The sequence below is a fragment of the Bos mutus genome, chromosome 18 (assembly GCF_027580195.1).
Source record: "Bos mutus isolate GX-2022 chromosome 18, NWIPB_WYAK_1.1, whole genome shotgun sequence".
NCBI classification, from domain to species: Eukaryota; Metazoa; Chordata; class Mammalia; order Artiodactyla; family Bovidae; genus Bos; species Bos mutus.
In genome coordinates, this window is record NC_091634.1 from 33,209,195 (window position 1) to 33,230,802 (window position 21,608).

General features: G+C 36.7%; 1 protein-coding gene across 1 annotated transcript in view; it reads left to right on the plus strand.

The window, feature by feature from the left end:
• The window catches only part of CDH8 (cadherin 8), a 402,649-nt gene that overhangs the window by 332,263 nt on the left and 48,778 nt on the right, over nucleotides 1-21,608 (plus strand). The window contains exon 10 of the mRNA XM_070388321.1: nucleotides 6,663-6,780. Coding sequence (XP_070244422.1) covers nucleotides 6,663-6,780 — 118 coding nt within the window. The remainder of the gene's footprint in view (nucleotides 1-6,662; nucleotides 6,781-21,608) is intronic.

The following is a 21,608-nucleotide window of genomic DNA, read 5'->3' on the forward strand; positions in this document are numbered from 1 at the left end:
TTTATTTGTTCATGGAAGCCATGGTGATGAGCACACCTTTTTGAAGAAAGTGAAATTGACAGTAACCATTAGGATGTTGTCATCCTAGGCTTTGTGTTAGTGACATAAATTGGGCAAGATTTTATTTTATTCAGTTAGTGAAAAATCCTCCTGCAATGCAGAGGACCCCAGTTCAATTCCTGGGCCAGGAAGATCTGCTGGAGAAGGCATAGGCTACCCACTCTAGTACTCTTGGGCTTCCCTTATGCTCAGCTGGTAAAGAATCTGCCTGCAATGTGGGAGACCTGGGTTCGATCCCTGGGTTGGGAAGATCCCCTGGAGAAGGGAAAGGCTACCCACTCCAGTATTCTGGCCTGGAGAATTCCATGGACCATATAGTCCATGGGTCACAAAGAGTCAGACACGGCTGAGCAACTTTCACTTTCACTTAACTTTATACCAAGAGGAGCTGATGTATTATCAGAAGGGCAGAGATGCTAATGAAGTTAGTGCTATAACCACCAAGCTATGTAGACACAACACCTTCAAAAGGAGATTAAAGAGGGTTCCAGGACTTTAAGACTCATGCAGGGTTTTAGAGGATAGCATGTCTTAAAGGGAATGCCTGAGAAGCACCTTTACGGTAAAGTGTGTCAGTAAATGCTATGGTATGTGATGTGCCTGTGTGTATGTGCGTGTTTTCCCCAGTAAGGTTGGGGACCACTGAATTAAACAGTTAAACAACATTATATTCTATTGATTTTGCATTAATAAATACATATGAATCCCAAATGGTCCTTGGCCTTTACCAAAGTTGATTATAAAATCTTTTGAATTTCCTTCATAGAAAACGATACAACAAGTGATAAATGGAACTCAGCTGGAAAAATCTTGCTTCAGAAGAATAAACAATATTATGCTTAGCATTTTCAGCCTAGGAAGTAATGTTTATGATATTCATGAGGCATCAGGAAATATTCCTGTGAAGTTACATAGTAGAAGATGGAGAGGAGAAAAGCAAGTTGAGACTTCTAAACTATGTTGAAACTGTGAATTTTGCCCTACTAATGAGGTTTTCAAAGCAGAGCAAGTGATGGAGAAATTTTTAAAAATAAATATTAATCATTTCAGAGGTATACAAAATTCACATGAAATATGCAGAGACCAGCAAAAGAAAATAAGAAACAGGAGCAGCTGAAAATTTCAAACTTTGTATAAATACATCCTTCAAGAGTCTTTGCTTTGTATCATTTTATGTCAACTCAGTTTCAGTAAAGGAAAGTGGAGTGAAAAAGAATGAAACAAAAATGTTGGAAGTTCTATGGCAGGTTAGTGAAGGCACAGATCCCAAAAGTCTAGCCAGAGGTCTGAGGACTTTACTAAGTGCTTAAAAGAAACATACATAATCTAATGTGCGTTTTCTTGCTGTATTTTCTATAGTTCAGACTCTAAGATGCACACTCTAAAGAGCCACTGAGTGCTTTTTAAAGACAAGGGTATATTCATGCAAAAAAAATAAGACATAACAAAACACTTTGGGGAGTAAAGGGAAAATCTTGGTATACATGAATTGTCTTGAAAATTATTACCAAAAAAAAGTATCCAGAACTATCCATTAAATGGATATGAACAGTGCTTATTTATAACTATGCTACAAAGTTTTGAAAATAATAGGATAATTGGGTCATCCTATGGGTTTTAACGTACTTTCTCAAATTCCTGTATTTCCTCCTATAATTTCTTACAATTTTGCTTTCATGTTTCATTTTTTCCTCCCTCAAGTTGAAAACTACTGATCTAAGAAATTTGTTGTTGGGTAGCTCTGAAGTCACGTTGGACTTTTTTGTGACCCCATGGACTGTAGTCCGCCAGGCTCCTCTGTCCCTGGGATTCCCAGGCAAGAATACTGGAGTGGGTTGCCATTCCTACTCCAGGAGATCTTCTCAACCCAGGGGTCGAACCCGCGTATCCTGCTTGGCTGGTGGGTTCTTTACCACAGAGCCTTAGGGAAGTCGGATCTAAGAAATTAGAAGTTAGTATTTCAGTAAATCAGAAGTTAGTTAGTATTCTAAGAAATTAGGAGTTAGTATTTCACTGATAAAAACCATCAATATTAGTCCAAAGAATGAATGGAAAACCAAAAATTATCCTGTCCTTTCTATACTGCCTTTAATGTCTCCTCACTCACTCGCTTTCTACCACCTTTAAAATCAAAGGGGAACCTTTAATACTCATAAAATAAATAACATAGGTGGCAAAGATGGATAAGTTCATCCTTATGCTATCCAAAATATTGGAAGTCTGAGCCCCAGTTTAACTGAAGTACATGTGCAGAAGGTATGAACGCCAAGATTTTGACACAGGGGCAGGAGGATGTAGGAGTTGTTATCCAAATTACTTGGAATCAGATGTCATAATGTCTTTGATGCACTAGAGTTCTTCATGTCTACCTCTCAAGGTTACGTAAGAGTTAGTGATGATGCTAAAGCATGCCTGACATGATTTATGTATTCATCTGCTCACTTATTCATTTAGACAATACTTATTAAATAGCTACCATATGTCAGATACTTTTGTAACAGCAGTGAGAGGGAAAAAAAGAAACACTCATCATTTAAGAACAAATCAATGAATAATACCTACAGAAACTCAGAGGGGATATTCTAATAGATTCCACGAGGATTTTAAGATTATTAACCAATCAGATCACCAGAAATGTGTTTGTTTGCTGGCTGCTTGCCTTTTGAAAAGTTAATAACAACAGCAAAACTGTACTATTCAAAATATTTTTGTGTCAGTATAAAAGTCTAAATTAAAGCTTAAGAAAATGTTTTAATAATAGCAATCTGAGGTTTGCTTTACTATTCTTGCTTTACTATAATTTGAGATTTAATGTTATTGATTACCAATGAATCATTTTTTTTGAGAGTCAGAATTATGATATGGCCCACAGTTGCCAAAAAACTTTCTTTTTTAAGTTTTATGCCTTAGAAAGGTCATTGATTTCAAGTCAGAGTCTGCTCCAGTGGAAATCCAAGTATAACCTGGAAATTCATTTCCTTATGCCTGACCTCAGATAAGCTTTGTTTTTCTGATGAGATGTATATGAGCTTTTAGATTCCTTTGAACTTAATCCACAATACATTATCAAACATTCGATTTTTCAACTGCATCCTAACTTTATTGCTAGGAAGTACTTAAACTAGATGCTTTTTTAAAATTTATTTTTTAATTGAAGGATAACTGCATTACAAAATTTTGTTGATTTCTGTCAGACATGAACGTGAATTAGCCATAGGTGTATATATGTCCCCTAAACTAAATGCTATGTATGTATGCTGTACACAGTAGTATGTAGTATATCGATATACTACATATCAATAGTAGTATCGATAACAGCAGTGGGAGGGGGGAAAAGCACCAACTCATCACTTATGAACAAACTGATATCTTCTCCAAAATTTTTATATCATTTTCATGAAATAGTTCTCCAATTACTTAAAAAATCAACTGATGTCTAAGTAGCTCCCAGTGGGAAATGTGTGCGCTTTTCATTTGCCATCAACTCAGTGTGCCTATAAAATCTGCTTGTGTGGAGGTGCACTTCCTTGCTTCTTATTCTTCTGTTGTTTAAAACAGAATGTGTTCAGATGTTATTACATCAATGAAGACTTCAGCTTTTTAAACATGGGTAACTTTATGCATTTTAATAGCATAAAAGTCCTCCAAATGATCTACCAAGCATCTAGTTTAAGGGAAAATGACCAGCCAGGCCATCTGCATTAAAAATAAATGAAGTGTCAAAAATGATTTAAACCAAAGTCCTAACCATAGCCAGTTCATAGGATATTGGGAAGATAGTTTAAAGGTTCACCATTTCACCACTTTTTCCCCAACACATAATGTCCTGATTTTGCTGTGCATTTGACAGTACAAACTCTCCTAATGAATAATAACGGGGGACATATAGACACCAATCATTTCCCTTGACTCAAAAGAGTGATCCCAGTCTTAAGCATGCATCAGAATCACCAAGAAGAGTGTTTAAAACACAGATTTCTAGGCCCTATTCCAAGAGTTTTTGGTTCAACAAGCTCAAGAAGTCGCATGTCTTACAGAGTTCCTGGCTTAAATAAACGGTGGGAAAAATATTCATTGCAGGTGTAATATTTAGACCAAACTTCTGAGACGTGGTATGACAGGTAATTACACTCATTTACTTCAGGTAAGCTAAATTATTGCCTCTTTTGTTTTGGTTGTGAGGGCTTAACATGTATATTCACTTACCAGCATGTATGAGTCTTTTTCATGAAGATGACTTAGAAATATTAAGAATGGTGTTGCTTGTAGGAGATCTATCTGTTAATTACACTTCAAGAGTGCATTTAAATTTGAATGATTTCCACCCCCAGAATATCAAGAAATCCTCTTTTCATTCGTTCTTCTTATTTTTATTATTATTATTATTTATTTCTAAATATTTTCTTGGCCATGCCACACAGCATATGGGATCTTATTCCCCAACCAGGGGTCAAACCCATGCCCCTTGCATTGGAAGCATGGAGTCTTAACCGCTGGACCACCAGGGAAAGTCCCTGATCTTCTTTACATGTGCTCACACACTTCAGGAATTACTTCTTCAATAGGTGGACTTGGGAAGAGAAGTCTTTTGAAACAAAATTGGTTAAAGGAAGAAGATGATGCTACATGTACTCACAAGTAATTTCCCCCACTCTGTTCTTTGTAACTGCCTAAAAGAAGGCTTCTGTAAAATTATTCTGTTCAATATTTGTATGTGTAGGTTGTATATAATAAAAGAGTCATCTGGGTTTCAGAGTTTCTCCCCTTCTTTATAAAACTGGAACCCCAGGGAATCTCTCTGCCCTTAAATGTCAAGGCAAATATGCCAGTTGTTTAGATATAGTAAATAAAATTGCTTTACCACCTAATTTGATAGAAGTGAGGCCCTGTTCGTGTAATATCAAAGTTGTTACACTTATCAAGGTGCCATGTCATGAAAAAAATGGTATTGACCTTAACAAAAAATAGTCAATAATAATGATGATGACTAATACTCATTGAACATTTACTAGGAACCAGACAGTATGTTAAGAAATTGATGTGAATTTACCTAAAGAAAAGGATCCTATGAAAAAAAGCATTTTTTTCATTTAAAATTTAGGAATACAAGAAGACTGAGTTTCGAAAAGAGTTAAGTCCCTCCATGTCATGCAATTAGTAATTATGACTTCTATCAAGGCAGCTTTATTTCAGAGTCCATCACCTTAATGGCTATCTCATTGTTTTATCCATGAGTTATATTTTGTGCTATTTTCTGTTACTCAAGCTAAGTAAAATTATAAGACATTTCACAAGGTCCTTAACAAGAGTAAAATACCTACCAAGTAGGAATATGTTCCATTTTTTAAAAATGGAGAAATAGAAAATGAGAGAAGTTATTTCATTTATGCCTGAAATAACCTTGATATACTGCTTACCATATAGCATGTGGGTGATACAGTGCAAAACTCTACAGCTATTGGAAATGTTATTAAATTGTAGTTCTCATCTTATGTAGGCAATAAGGTCCAAGGCAATGATATCTTTCTCAAAAAAAAAAAAAGTGATCCAATTTTTTCTCTTTAATGATACTGGCAAAGTTGAATAGAACATAATTGTTCAGACAGACATATTAGGCATCAAATTGTATTCTCTAAATTTCACATATCTAAAAATATTTCTGTGTTTTTTTGATGGTAAATCTGATATCTCCTTGACAGTCATGCTTCGTGGGCATATTTTTTTGTAGAAATTATGTTGTAGCTATTTACAGTAGAAGTATAAGCTATCATTTATACTCCATTAGCTGTTGCCCAGCGTTTCATACTGAAGTGATTAATATCACAAATTTATAAATATGAATTACTAAGTGAATTCTCTTGACATCCCACGGAACAACTTAGCACTAAGTTAATGCAGCTCTGCAAATGAAATAAGCACATTCAACTGGCACCGATTCTGAGTATGTGTATCTATCCAAACAGTTCTCTGCACGGTGGTAATTCTTCTAAGCCCTATAATTTATTCATCTAGGATGCACTCCAAAGCATTGTTTGCATGTGTTATCCACTAGCTTTAAAAACAGTATTCATTACTGGGAGGGAACAGAAGACACAACTTTTCAGAAAGGTGTGTGGCAGTGATGTTTGTGTCCAGGAACATGCTTTTTGGCACTTACAGCCTCATCAGCAAAATGAAAGAGGAGCTGTGAGGATTCAAGATGTAAGTCCTTTACCTCCTATATCCTCCCAGAAGCCACACTACAATCACTGTACAATTCCAAATTTCATTCTAGAAGCCCGCCCATACTCAAAGTGGAAAGAAACCTCTAAAGGCCCAATGAAAATGTTTTCAAATACCCTGAAATTTGCTATTTCAAGCCACAGATAATAAATGGACACAAAGGTAATGACCTTAATTTTCATGAACTTATCAGGGTTAGGTTTCAAAGTGATGGATGTTTCTCCTTATCCGTGGCACAAACCATCCATAACAATTTAGAAAATGGAAACGATTCCTTGGACCAAAGTATCACTCCATGAGAGGAATGTCACTCAGCTTTTAAAGGCAGTGCGAGCCCTCTGATGTCATCAGAAATGCTGACGTCAAGTTTTATGTTACAGGTCATTCAAACAGTGAGTGCCATGGACAAAGATGATCCCAAAAATGGACATTATTTCTTATACAGTCTTCTTCCAGAAATGGTCAACAATCCGAATTTTACCATCAAGAAAAATGAAGGTAAATATATTAGCATTGGGAAACAGGATAGGATATAAATCAGAAAATAGGATGTGATTTCATAATTTCACTGAAAATATCAGCACAGTATTTTTTCTTCACCTATGAGCAGTTAAAATTTAGCTTATCAGCCTAAAGGCATGGTAATTGCAACTCTTCCTCTTTCCAGTATTCAAACAATACGTACGGAAATTGTGAATGTGCAAGTTAATTTTACCCCAGACAGTACCTCGATCACCTTACTTATAGGAAATGAACAATAAAGATTTAAACCCTGTGAAAGTTCCAGTAATTTTAAGATACTGAGATATCTGATAGAGGAGGAGCTGGCTTATACTTTGCAGTTGTTAAGTTTTAATTGAATGTTTACCAAGTCTTTAGGGAAAGCCTACTCTAATTTTGCCTGCTTTGTGGGTACACATTAGAGGTATTTGTTTTAAGCCTGTACCAACTTTGACAACAGCAATTAGATCTGAAAATCCTTCTTGAAGGACACTCCTTATCAGTGTTATTTTGGTGCTAATATGAACTGATTTTATTGTTAAGTCTTTTACTCACAGAGAACATTTAATCCATTTCATTATTTGTTAAGAACCCAGCTCAGATTAACCGTTTCCCTTAACTGTTGTCTATTACACAGGAAGGTCATAGATCATTTTTTAAAAGTCTATCTCTTCTATACATTTTTCTTTTCTAAGCTGCAGTATATTTAACAAGGATTTTTAGCTATTTATTTTGGCTCAGATGTATTTAAGTCTTCATTTCAGATGTTTCACAGAATGATTAGCAAAATAAATATGTTGTCAGGGTCTGTCTTCTGGCTTTATTATAGGCATCTGTTTAGATTTACAAATGGTCTATGTAAAAAAAAAAAAAACTATACTCAGTTGGAAGAGTAAAATCTGGTTCATGACATTTGGATTATTTGCTTTGTTCTGTTTCAAGGAGGTAGTGAATTTTGATAAAACTTCCCTTATGAAGTGAAATAACATGTATGGCCCTTGTTAAAGTATATTCTGGCCTTACCTTTTAACAAATGCTACTTGTTTCTTTGGGGATCATGAATGCATCACAGAAAAGGAAATGAGAAAGCTGTTATATAGATATTACCCCTTCAGCTGGCTTCCACCGTTGCAAACATTAAGGAGACGAAATCTTGATCTCTTGCCTCAGTGATGGAGTTACATGTTTTAGCCTCCCTTAATTAGGAGCTCTAATCCAAGTACATGTTTTTGTTTTTTGGGTAACTCTGCCAACATTTCTTTTTTGCGGAAGTCACATGACTATGCCTAAAATGAGAGCCCCCTTGGAAATTCCAAACTGAGCTGAAAGTCTGTGCATAAGTGTGGGTAGTTCTTACTTTGATTGTGAACTAACAGATATCAGTCATTATTTTTGCATATCAAATGCCCTACATTTAAAAATTCTCTGTGAAGAAATGTTTTCCCATCCCAGGTTTTGAGCTCCTTGGCATTTTCTATGCATTCTGCAATTCAGGATATGGCCATTAGGCATGGCTCAAAGATACTGCATAAACATGTATTGGATGAATGAAAGGTTGTTACTGCATGCTTGTGAAAGTGTAGCTTTGTACTGTATTTACTATGCCCTAAACCCTTTAAAGATGAGATTTTAGTCCTAAGGTGAATGCATTTCAAGTGTTTTCTCAAACTGTTAGAATTAATACAAAGTAGAAGCTTGTACACCTAGGAAAGCTCTTTGTGCCCCATCACACATTTCAATAAAATTTGCAGTAAAATATGAAAGATATGTGGATTATCTGTTTTCTCTTGAAACTAGAAAATAATGACTTAAGTTTTGACTTACCTCACAAGTGTGTGAAATAATTACAAAAAAAAAAAGGCGCCGGGGGGGGGTTGGTCCTAGGTATCACAAAAGGGCTCAGAAGAGAAAGAACACTCTCTGTGCCATGAATGTTTATATAAAAACATGTGTTGATTTATTTTGTAGAGAGCGACCATATAATTTATTGTTCCAACTGGGATTTTTTTTTTTTTTAAGTGAAAGGGGTTGCTATTTATATTTAAGCCTAGAAAAACCATAAACCAGGACTGTCTTGTGGAAACTAGGGCATATGTTCTCTGTGACTTTGGATTTAGGATCCAAATATTCAACATCTCCATAGAATAAATCATGAACCCACAGGTCTTTAGAACAGATATGTCAAGTTTATACACTATCTCTCCTTTTCTAGATCAGAAATTCATTGAGTTTTCTTTCACTTTTTTGGAATCTGGATAGTTTCTAAGAAAATAGGGCATAAACCACAGTTTGTCTCCTCTTAATGTGTAGAAACCATTAAAGTAATGGAAAGAAGTTGTCGGATTTAAAATGCTGGAGACACATTGATAAGAAGGTAGATAAGATGATGTTTTGTGAGCCTGTTACCCATTCCTTAAGATGATAAGAGAACACAAAACAACCAAAAAAAAAAAAAAAATTCCAATATTAGACATCATTTACTCTAAAACTATGGTATATTTTATGTTTGAAACATGAGAAAATCAAATGATAAACTCATATTCAGAACGTTTTTTTTTCTTCTTCAGATTGACTTTAAAATGGTCAATAGCTAATGTTTCTCCACTGAGAACATCATGATTTACAAGTCCCAGCCCACCAGATAAGAGTTAACATTTTGAGAGAGGCAACATAGTCAAATCCATATTGATGGGTGGATGGCTCCTCTTATTAACTGGATCTTTAAGGGAGATGGTTTCAGCATTTGGCTTTTTCTAAGAAACTTGCAGCGTGTCTTTCAGTTTAAGTTTACTGTGATCTTTCTCTCCTCTCATATAGCTTGGTCCTTCTGCAATTTTCAGCTGACTAATTCATCATCAAAAGCAAAATGAGATAGAAATTAACTGTGCCTTGTCTTCTTTGCAGTTGAGTGATTTCACAAATAATTCTCTTTCTGAATATATGAGAATTATATTCCTGCCAGATTAGGAAAGCAAACTTCAACACAGATAAAGGTGAAAACAAAGGTCAAAAACGTGATGAATCACTCATCACATGTACACACTAAACAACCACAACAACTTATATCTTCTCAGTTATGCAGCCCCAGGTATCATTTTCTTCATCTTCCAGTTGGATGAGTTTATAAACAAAGGGAGTGTGACTGACTGCACTTCAGGACTGACTTCTATTCTAATTGTGAAAATGGAAGATACTCAACAATTAACTATAACGAGTCAGGGAAGATAAATGAACTTCCCCCAGATACAGAAACATCTTGAATGCAGAAAATCAGAGGCTGACAGAAACATGATTTTCTCTAGCCTGCACACTGTAGTTAGAAGATTTGATGGAAATTGCCAGAAAGCTAGCTGGAAAAATGGGAATCTTTACTGAAATATTTGAATCACATGTGTAGAGTAATGAGAATAAACGTAAAACTCTGCCCTAAAGAGGGTCTGTGAGAAAGAAAGACATCGACTTGGCCTCAATTATAGCTTGATTAGACTACTGGTTAGGAAAAACAGTGGGGAAACCAGAGTGTCTGATGACGCTATTTTTGTTTTTGTCTCTTCTTGATGACACTTCATTAACCAAAATTCTATTAGCAAGAACCTCACTCTAAAAGGCCTGATTTTGGTAATTAGTTTGGATAATGGAGATGCTGACTGGAGCTTTGAAATAGGTGTGCCTTCAGTTATCTCAATGTCCATTCCATAGTTATCTGTTTAGAGCATAATTCATGTTTTGTTTGGCAGGGTTTCCATCTCAACTCAACGGCCAACTTCAATCATGATGTGTTTCACATCTTTTGATCCTCTAGAAACCTCCCTTGTGAGAATACTGACTGCAGACTAGTTATTTTAAGCCTCAATTTTCTCATCTGTGACACCAAGTGTAACACCACCTATCTACCCCTTAGGTGTGCTTTGATGGATATAAGCAACCGATGGCTTACAGAGCTCTTATCCCAATGTCTGGCACATAGGAAAATACTCATCATGAAATGGGACAAGATCCTATTTACATGAATCCATTAATTCCTAAATGTCCGTACTATGTTCCATCTCTTCTGGTTTACCGTTCTCAAACAGATCTCTTTGTAGCTTTAATTCTGTTGATTTTTGAATGTTGCACAGTAGTTCTGAAACTGGCCTCATTTGGTAGCTGTGAAAACCGTGATCCTCACTAATATGCCTTGCAATGCATTGCAGTCTAAAGGGTATCATCAAAGAAACATAAAAGGGAGAAAAAATAGGAAGCCGGGAAGGTGGGGAAAGAATGAAGATATTTACCAGCCACAAAATCGCTGGGATTCCTGGATCTAGTTTTAAATATGCAGGCTTTTTTTTTTTCTTTCTTCTTTGCCAACGTGAAACTCAGCTTTCTCCACACAAAGGCTAATTCCAGTTTCCAGCTTGTTAAGATGACATTCCATTCTAGCATATCAAGTTGTTTTAAACCCATCTACTACCTCCCAAAACAGACTCTACGGGAATCATTTTGTATAAGCTGGAAAATGAATGACAGTCTTCCTTTGCTCTTTTGAATAATACCAACTTAATTCAGAAGACTCTTGCCCCAAAACTAAAATTTACTGATTGGAAGTGGGTTTCCCTCCTTCTAAGCCAGCCCGAGCTGGTCCTCTGCTCTCCATCCTCTCTCCACCTTAATCCTCATGAATACCTCTCCTGTGTTCAGGAGGTAGGTTTCCAGGCAGAGTTCCTCTTTCCTCTCTCTTAAGCCACCTTACCTCGTCTGGGCTGAATGAGACCTGAAAGGCCTTCCTGATGATCCACACAGCAAAGAGGACCACGCTGGTAAGCCGATTGTCCTCTTTCTGGCCATCTTGAGTCTCATTAAATTCTTCCACTACACCAAGCTGCTTTGAAACTAACAGAGGACTTTTCCTAAATAGCATCTCTTTCCTCAAGTGTTCTTTACAAAGCCTCCATTCCTCAGCGACAGTGGACTCATTATTATTGGGTTACTCTGGCAACCATACCTAAGCAACAAGTGAACACTGTGTGCTTGTGTGAGTGTGATAATGAATACCTATCCACGCATGCTTCCAATATGGTGATCCTGCCCACTCTGCTCACACAGGAGACTTCCACAGCATCAAACATTGACAAGAGCGCTTTTTCATATATGGTGCTAGCTTTTACCCATATGAAGCAAGGCATTTTTCCTCAGTGTTAAATCATAAAAGGTAGTGTTCGATTTGCATGAAACAGAAGGGGCCAACTGGGATTCCGAATATGCAGAATAGCATTATGCATACATGATCTGAAAAGGCTTCTGCTTCAGTAATTCATAATTTATTGTTTATGCTTCCAGCAATGTTTCGTTGATAAAAAGCCATTTATGTTTCATTTTGTCGTCTAAACTGTAATTAAAGGCGATGTGCAAGTTAAGAAAAATAGATAACAGATCTGCACTTCCAAGTTGAGTGTGGCTGTAGAGTTTGGGTCAGAAAACTAGATTTTCTTTGCTTAAGTAGTTTTTATAAAGCTCTTGTTATTTTGTATCATTTCCAAATCTTTTTTTTTTCATATGTTTGGTTTTCTTTTTTTAAGTCATAATACAAGAGTACCCTCAGAAGTTAAGAATTTCTTTTGCAAGAATCGATAAGCCTAAAATTATTGCTCTGGTCATACACAGTACAGCACAGCATATATTTTCCAGTGTATGTTATGGAAGACAATTTAGTTCTGAGATTGCTGATTCCTACGGATATAATTTAGATACACTGCATACGCTGATATGTGTAGTTGTCCATATGCTGTTCAAAGTTATGAAATGAGTCAGAGCTTCACTGTCAACCTGCTGGCAATCATTTCTGGTTCTTATAGAGAATTCTAATTCTGAAGATTTTTGAAAGAGAAAAAACCATAGATAAATTTTCACATGGTTAGTTACCTTGAAGTTATCTTAAAAATACCTTACAGCATAGAAATTTGTTTTATTTTTGTTTTAGAATTTTGCTTTCTGAGACTTTTGCTTCAAAAGAAAAAAAAAAAAAATAGAACACTTGTTGGAAGCAACCGTACATTAGAGGAAGTATAAAGAATTACTCAGAAAACACATTTTTTTAACCAAATCTTGTTTAGACTACTTTGCTGTTTGTGTCATTAAAGAATAATGTTATTTACTGATCTGTCATCTATTTACAAGCATGAAAATAAGCCTTGGGATTTTGCAGGTGCCAAATAAACACGACTGTCCTTTGGTAAGCACAACCAGATATTAAAATTGAATGTGGAAACAAAATGAGCTGTCAGTCTATGCAAATTCTCCCTTTCTAAAAAAGTATTAAATGTAGTTGACAATCACTTCGTCTCTTTTCAACACAGAAGTTCGCATTTTGAATTAATTTGAGCACTTTATAGACACAACATTAGGCATACGTGACATGCCATCTAGGGATGTGACCTGAATAACACCCACCCTGTTCTTTGGATCCTTCAGTTTATTAAAGTGTGTAGAGAAGGCAGAGAAATAATTTGGGAACAGTAAAGGGGACACTCACATAGATAAACATTTAAAAAGCTGACTTGGGATGAATTAGAATGAATGATAAAAGAGAGCCCCTGTGGAATATAGAACAGCACAGGCTTTCTGGTTAAGAATATTTAGTTTTGAATCCTAGCTCTTCTGAATATGAACTGTGAGAACTTGCACAAATCGCTGAATAACCTCAAGCCTTTTTCTATAAGAGGAAAATAATAACTATCCCTATGTTGTTTTTTATAAGAAAATATTGTTAAAAAAATAAAAATGTGCGAAGTTCAGTGTCTGGTGACTAGAAGGGACTCAATAAAAACTAGTTTCCTCCCCTTCTTTCTCTTCTTCTTCTACAAATTTGTGAGCCCCCTGAATCTATCCCATTCACGCAATGCAACAAACAAAAATATCAAAAAGGAAACCAAAATAAAGATTTGGGTGATAAGTAGTTATATACTGTTCAGCTGTCCCTTACCTGAGAGGCTAGTGATTGAACATATCAGTAAATGTTGGCAATGAGTAAAGCAGAGAGAAAGCAGAAATGGGAAAAAAGAGTATTTGGGTAACTCAAGTTCTTTGAATGTAACCCTGATAAGATGATTAATAGCTAAAAATAAAAAGTACCTAAAAACTGTAGGTTTCCACAGGACTCAGTCCAATTGCACATATGGCTCTCTATATTGGCAAATGGAATGTTTAAGACTTGATAGAATGATAAAATTTTTGAGCTAGTAGCACCTTAGTAAATAGCCAGGTTATGACAATATTAGATGCTAGATACAGAGACTTCAAATGTATTTCTTAAAAAATCAATAGTAGACAACCTACTGTATAGCACAGGGAAGTCTACTCAATGCTCTGTGGTGACCTAAATGGCAAGGAAATCCAAAAGAAGTAGAGGTAAATGTATATATATATATATATAGCTGATTTACTTTACTGTACAGTAGCTGCTGCTGCTGCTAAGTCGCTTCAGTCGTGTCCGACTCTGTGCGACCCCATAGATCGCAGCCCACCAGGCTCCCCTGTCCCTGGGATTCTCCAGGCAAGAACACTGGAGTGGATTGCCATTTCCTTCTCCAATGCATGTAACTGAAAAGTGAAAGTGAAGTCGCTCAGTTGTGTCCGACTCTCAGTGACCCCATGGACTGGCAGCCCACCAGGCTCCTCCATCCATGGGATTTTCCAGGCAAGAGTGTTGGAGTGGGGTGCCATTGCCTTCTCCAACTGTACAGTAGAAACTAATACAATAATGTAAAGCAATTATACTCCAATAAAAATTAACTTTAAAAAAAAGACAATGATGAGAGATGTCTCTCTCTCCAACTTTATTTTCCATCACTCTCTCCCTTCTACCTTGTTCCCATCTTATACATTCTTTAGGTTGAACATGCAAAACCAAGTATGCTTTTTGTACCTACTGTCCATTCCTTCTGTCTGGAATATATACTCTGCTCCCTCTATTTTCTGTCTAATTCCCAGTAGTTCATAACAACCCAGGTTCCTCTCAGCTGTGAGGAGAGGAAGGGAGTACTTACATTTCTGAAAAGTTTTCTTCACTTTTCTCTGCAGGACTGTGGTGTATCTATCTTGAGTCAAGGAGTAGCTCCTCCACTGTCCTCTGAGGTTACTGATAAGACAGTATATCTTCATTCACTCAGATAGTCATTCAATACCTATTTATTTAGTGTTTACCACCTGCAAGGCACTGCCCTGGGAATTCAAAATAAAACAGTGAATAACATAGACACTGTATTTGTCCTCCTGTACAGAGTATTTTTGTTCTCCTTAGGACTCAGTCTTCTACTAATCTGAATTCTCAGAGAGAAAGGCTATAACTTAACATGGCTTTTTGTCATCGAGGGGAGAAATTCACAGGCTAAGCCTGCAAAAATGCTGTGATTTGAGGAGGAATGATCACACATTCCAACTTCTATACTGTCATAAACAATGTTCCTGCTTAAATCTTCCTCATCTTGTGAAACAGTTTCTACATAAAGGATTGGAAGTGAAAGTCACTCAGTTGTGTCTGACTGTTTGTGACCCCACGGACTATACAGTCCATGATATTCTCCAGGGCAGAATATGGGAGTGGGTAGCCTTTCCCTTCTTCAGGGGATCTTCCCAACCTAGGGATTGAACCCAGGTCTCCCACATTGCAAGCAGATTCCTTACCAGCTGAGCCAGCAGGGAAGCCCAACATAATGGGTTAGGTTTTCCTAGGTTCCCTCTCTCTCACCTTAACAAAGTGTTTAGCTGATCGGAGTGGTGATGGACATCTGCAGTCACCAGCAGATAATTCTCCCTGTGAGTTTCAGATTGGCATCCTCATGATTCCTGAGCTTAGACACATGATGTTGAACTATATTTTTATTAAATCTTTTTTCTGCTTGCAGACTCAAATCATTTTGGTGAGCTCTTTCCAAATTCACAGCGATCCACAGACATCACTGCAATTTGTGCTGCAGGACTGTGAGGCAGGACTGATGATTCTATTTTTGCAAGTTTATTAGAATCCATTCTAGTTTTGATCCACATCTCCTGATAAATAGTTCATGCCTTTTCCAGTTGCTATGCATAGTTGGTTTAGGTATCTGTCAGCTAACAATTTTCAGCTAACTTTCAGTGTTGTTTAATGTTACTGAGGGCCCCTGGCAACTAAAGGATGGTATTGTTCTGGTTTCTGGACATCATGTTGGGCTCATTTTCTATTTGTTGCCTGTTCTATTCCTAAGCTGCCTCCAGAATGAATGTGCTGATGCATTTTGTAGAGGAAGACAGTAATTGTTGTCCTTGGATCTTTTTGGGTTACTCATTAACTTTGTTTTCATCCTAGTAGATGGCCTACTAAAATTTCTTACCTCTATTGCTTGAGTATATTATTCTCAGCCTTTTGAAGGCTGTTTATCTTAAAGCAGTCTGAAATAAAGGGTGCTGCTGTACCTGGTGTGCTGAGCAGAGTCATCCTTCTCTGAGTTTCACGGTTTCATTTGGCCAGAGATTGCTAGTTTCGTCAAGGTCACACTGTGATATACTTCTCCCTGGACTTTAGTTTCCTCTCGCACAAAATGAATAGGTTCATGCTGGGAGCTAAGGACTCATCTATTCTAACATACTGACTGTGCAAACTCATGGTATTAGGAAAAATAGTACAAACTTTAAAATCAGACAAGTCCCCCATCCACCAATTAATGAAGATGTGACTTTGGACAAGGCTTTTAACTTTCTGTAGCAGGCCGTGTTGGACAATGTTAAAACAAAACCACTGTGATGAGCAAATGAAACAATGTAAGATGAATGTCTTGATGAAAGTGAAAGAGGAGAGTGAAAAAATTGGCTTAAAGCTCAACATTCAGAAAACTAAGATCGAGGCATCCGGTCCCATCACTTCATGGGAAATAGATGGGGAAACAGTGGAAACACTGTCAGACTTTATTTTTTGGGGCTAAAAAATCACTGCAGATGGTGATTGCAGCCATGAAATTAAAAGACGCTTACTCCTTAGAAGGAAAGTTATGACCAACCTAGATAGCATATTCAAAAGCAGAGACATTACTTTGCCAACAAAGGTCCGTCTAGTCAAGGCTATGGTTTTTCCAGTGGTCGTGTATGGATGTGAGAGTTGGACTGTGAAGAAAGCTGAGCACCAAAGAATTGATGCTTTTGAAGTGTGGTGTTGGAGAAGACTCTTGAGAGTCCCTTGGACTGCAAGGAGATTGAACCAGTCCATTCTAAAGGAGATCAGTCCTGAGTGTTCATTGGAAGGACTGATGCTAAAGCTGAAACTCCAGTACTTTGGCCACCTCATGCAAAGAGTTGACTCATTGGAAAAGACTCTGATGCTGGGAGGAATTGGGGGCAGGAGGAGAAGGGGATGACAGAGGATGAGACGGCTGGATGGTATCACCGACTCAATGGACATGAGTTTGGGTGAACTCCGGGAGTTGGTGATGGACGGAGGCCTGACATGCTGCAATTCATGGAGTCGCAAAGAATCAGACACAACTGAACAACTGAACTGAACTGAACTGAAGATGAATGTCAAGGGCAGTGTGTGAACTTACGTGATACTCTGTGTACTTTGTCCTCTTTATCAACTTTGAAAAGAAATAATGCAAATTGGAGTGATCTTTACACTAGAAATTATTGTACCAGATCTCTTCCATATTAAAATGTGAATAGTATTATTAAAAGATACGCTTCTACAGTATTATAGGTTCTCGATAACTTGTTGAGCAGGGCTCTGGACATATTAAAGAATTAAATTATTCCCATACATCAAAGAACTCAATGAACGCATGATAGATGGCTCTAATAGTTCAGAATTGCTAAGTCTTGTCTATATTCTAAGACTGAAGACAAAAAAAGTTAACAGTTTTATGAAGATATTTAGTTGCTGGATTCAGTCTTGATTTATCAGAAAGATCTCTCAAAATGAGAGAGTTTGAAGAAATTTTGCAGGGATAAGAACACAGTTACAGGTACAGGTGCCTGTCAAATTTGTGGAAGAATGATCAGATATATGAATAGTTTACTTAAAGGAGAAACAGGGAATGAGCAAAAATGTTTTTAAAAGAAAAATGCAATGAAATATTTTGTGGAGTCATAAACTCTTCGATCATAAGACTTCACTTGATTCCCAAAAAGAAATTAATGAAGTAGTTCTTTGTATTTTGAGTATATCTGCATCTATTCTTAAGTTTCTTCATAGGACAAAAAAAATGTGTCACACATTGAAGAGGCTTTTACACACACACACACACACACACACACACACACACACACTCTCTCTCTCTCTCTCTCTCTCTCTCTCTCTCTCACACACACACACACACACAGAGTTTACTGGTGGTGCTGGGAAGTAAGTTGATATAAATGCATGTTATGTGTATCAGTAATAGATTTAGAAGAATTTCCTCAGTGTAAAGTTTCAAATCTTAAAAATAAAAATAATAACTTTGGCCATATTCTGAAATGTATTGTGAGTTGACATAAAACTTTGGCATGAATGTTGGAAAGTTAAAGTTCAAAGAAGAAAGTTTTAGAATGGTTAAAAGACAATTATCTAGAATTTATTCTCTCTTTTCCCCAAAGAAAGAAAACTAAAATGTATGCAGGTAATTATATAAATTCCACATTTGTACTGGGTAGACAGGAAAAAAACAAAACAAAACTATACCCCTATATTAATCCTGTTAGAACTTTTCTGTCTTTCTAAAAATACTTATTCTAAAATGGATGTTTAATTTTGCAAGAACTTGTCTTTCAAGGAATAATCTAACATTAAATACCATGAACACAGAATTGCTTACAAAATAACTTGCATTGAGAAATATTAAAAAGGATTGTAAGATTAGAAAGCATGCTTACATCTCTGTTTAGGATATTATTTAAAAGTCCCATCATTGAGACAAATATATACTTTCTTACTTTGAATGGGTTATATATAAAATTGCAAAAAAGTTGCTAAAATGTATTGATATACATAATATATATCTACCTATATCTATATCTATCTATCTATCTATGTCTATATATATACACACATACACAGGGTGAGTATTATTAGCGCCATTTTTCAGATGAGCGCATTGAGGCTCAGATATGTTCACTGACTTGCCAGGCACAGCATGCAGCTGCGACGCTGCTAAAACTGCATTCTCATAGTAGCACCTGCTGCCTTTCGATGCCTTACACTATACTTCTAGAATATTTGCTCAGTAAAACTGTAGCTATTTCATTTATAGTTTCCAAACACTTGTGCTTTCTTTTTTCAAAATATTGAAAGTTAGAAACTAACAGAGAAGCATCAAAGAACATCATCAGTATTAGTTGGAGACAACCTGGCAACACCAACAAAAAAAGACTAAAACAAATGATTTACTGTAGATATTGCAGGCCTAAAACACACAGAAAATTGATTATGCCTACTGCTTAGTGAGCATCTACTAGATGCCAAGTGTGAATCTAGGCTGTCTGATCCTCACCATGGTCTTTGATATTCATTACAACGATACTGAGTTATTAAGAAACACAGTAAAGCATTTGTTTCCTATGCTGATGAAGAGAACAATGACTCTTGTATTGGGCTAATAGTCCTGCTTGTCTTGCACAACTTTCCACTCTAATTTTAATGAAGATATAGAAAGATACCTTTCTATATATAGACAATTATATAGAAGATAGAGAAAAATGAAAGCCACAAAAACTGATAGTCAACGTATTGCCAAAATCGGAAGGCGCATCTAACTAAAAAGTTGAAAAGGTCTTGCTACATAATCTTCTTTTAATGATCACACATTATCACTCAAATATATATACGCAATGCATTGACAAAAAGAACACAGATAATTCATTAAAATTTTTTTTTAAATACAAAGAGTCTAAAATACATTAAATGGAAAGAAAAGACATTTAGAAATATTTACTATTTTTTAGAAATGGGACTTTCATAGTACTTCAGTTCCACATAAACAGTTTTTATATAATTTTTAGTAATATGATGGGACATTTACATGATCTACAGTTAGGGACACATAAATACTTGACTCCTGATCTTGATCAGTATCGTTGTTCCCTTGGCTATTCTTAGGATTATTATGTTCCTACAGAACAAAGTAGGGACTTAAATACTACGTCATTTGACCTATACCTCAATATAGTCTGAGTGAGTGAAAGCAAAAGTCACTCAGTCCTATCCGACTCTTTGCAACCGCATGGATTATACAGTCCATGGAATTCTCCAGGCCAGAATACTGGAGTGGGTAGCCTTTCCCTTCACCAGGGGATCTTCCCAACCCAGGGATCGAACCCAGGTCTCCCACATTGCAGGCAGATTCTTTACCAGCTGAGCCACAGGGAAAGCCCAAGAATACTGAAGTGAGTAGTCTATACCTTCTTCAGGGGATCTTCTCGACCCAGGAATCGAACTGGGTCTCCTGCATTGCAGGGGAATTCTTTACCAAGGAACCCTCTTCAATATAGTCTACCAGGGAACCCTCTTCAATATAGTCTAGTGAATCATTTCTAATGGAGATAAGTCAATAGTAGTAGCCTGAAACCACATCAGGGCAACATGCTATCTTAGCATTTTTTCTGACTGAAAGCCTAAACTCTCATCCAATACCTTTGAACTTTGATATCACCAAACATATGATATTGTTAAGGAGATGAATCGTTAATTTATATCCAACTAAGACAAATAATATTCCACCAAAAAGCTGACAATTAAATATAATACAATATGGTCTCAGCTATAATACACACTCTTATTTCAAAGATATTTCCATCAGTATGGTATTTAGATTAGTAAACTTGAAGAAAAACACATTGCCTTATATGAAACTGGAGGAAATGAATAAGAACTTAAGTGTAGGGACTTCCCTGGTGGTCCAGTGGTTACAAACCTGCCTTGCAATGCTGGGTTGCAAGGCATGGGTTCAATTCGTAGTTGGGGAACTGAGATCCCACATGCTGTGAAGCAACTAAGCCTGCATGCCATGTGCTACAACTAAGACTGGATGCAGCCAAATAAATAATTAAAAAAAAAAAAAAGAACCTAAGCAAAAAAAAATAATGCTGGATATAAAGATCACTGGGCTTCCCTGATAGCTCAGTTGGTAAAGAATCTGCCTGCAATGCAGGATACCCCAGTTCGATTCTTGGGTCAGGAAGATCCCAGGGAGAAGGGATAAGCTACCCACTCCAGTATTCTTGGTCTTCCCTTATGGCTCAGCTGGTAAAGAATCCACCTGCAATGCAGAGGGTCACAGTTCGATTCCTGGGTCAGGATGATCCCCTGAAGGGAAGGGAAATGCTACCCACTCCAATATTCTGGCCTGGATAATTCCTTGGACTACAGTCCATGGGTTTGCGAAGAGTTGGACACGACTGAGCAACCTTCACTTTCACTTTCTTAAAGATCACTACTCTATATCAACATTCCACCGAATTTAAAGTTTAAGCAAAATGCAAGAGCTCTAATGAAGCACATTTCCAAAGGCAGTCATCACTTTTATTATATTACTCATTTGTATCTTCCACAGTAAGCAAAGCACTGTCACCAAGGAATTACTTAACCATTTCTCTTAAAAGCACAGTTTCCAATGTCAGAATTGTAAAACGGGAATTTAAAATCAAAATCTTGGTTGTGCAAGAGTCTTCTGGAAATGCATTATTGTAGTACGCACTGGATCTTGATTGTAAGGGTAGAATATGGAGTTTTAGCATTGTAAAGTTTCTCTTATCCGAGCCTTTCCTCCTCAGCAGGGTAATGACAATGAGCAGGTGGTAGAGAACAGCAAAGTAGCAGGGGTTTTTAGTAACGTAATTCGGGTGGA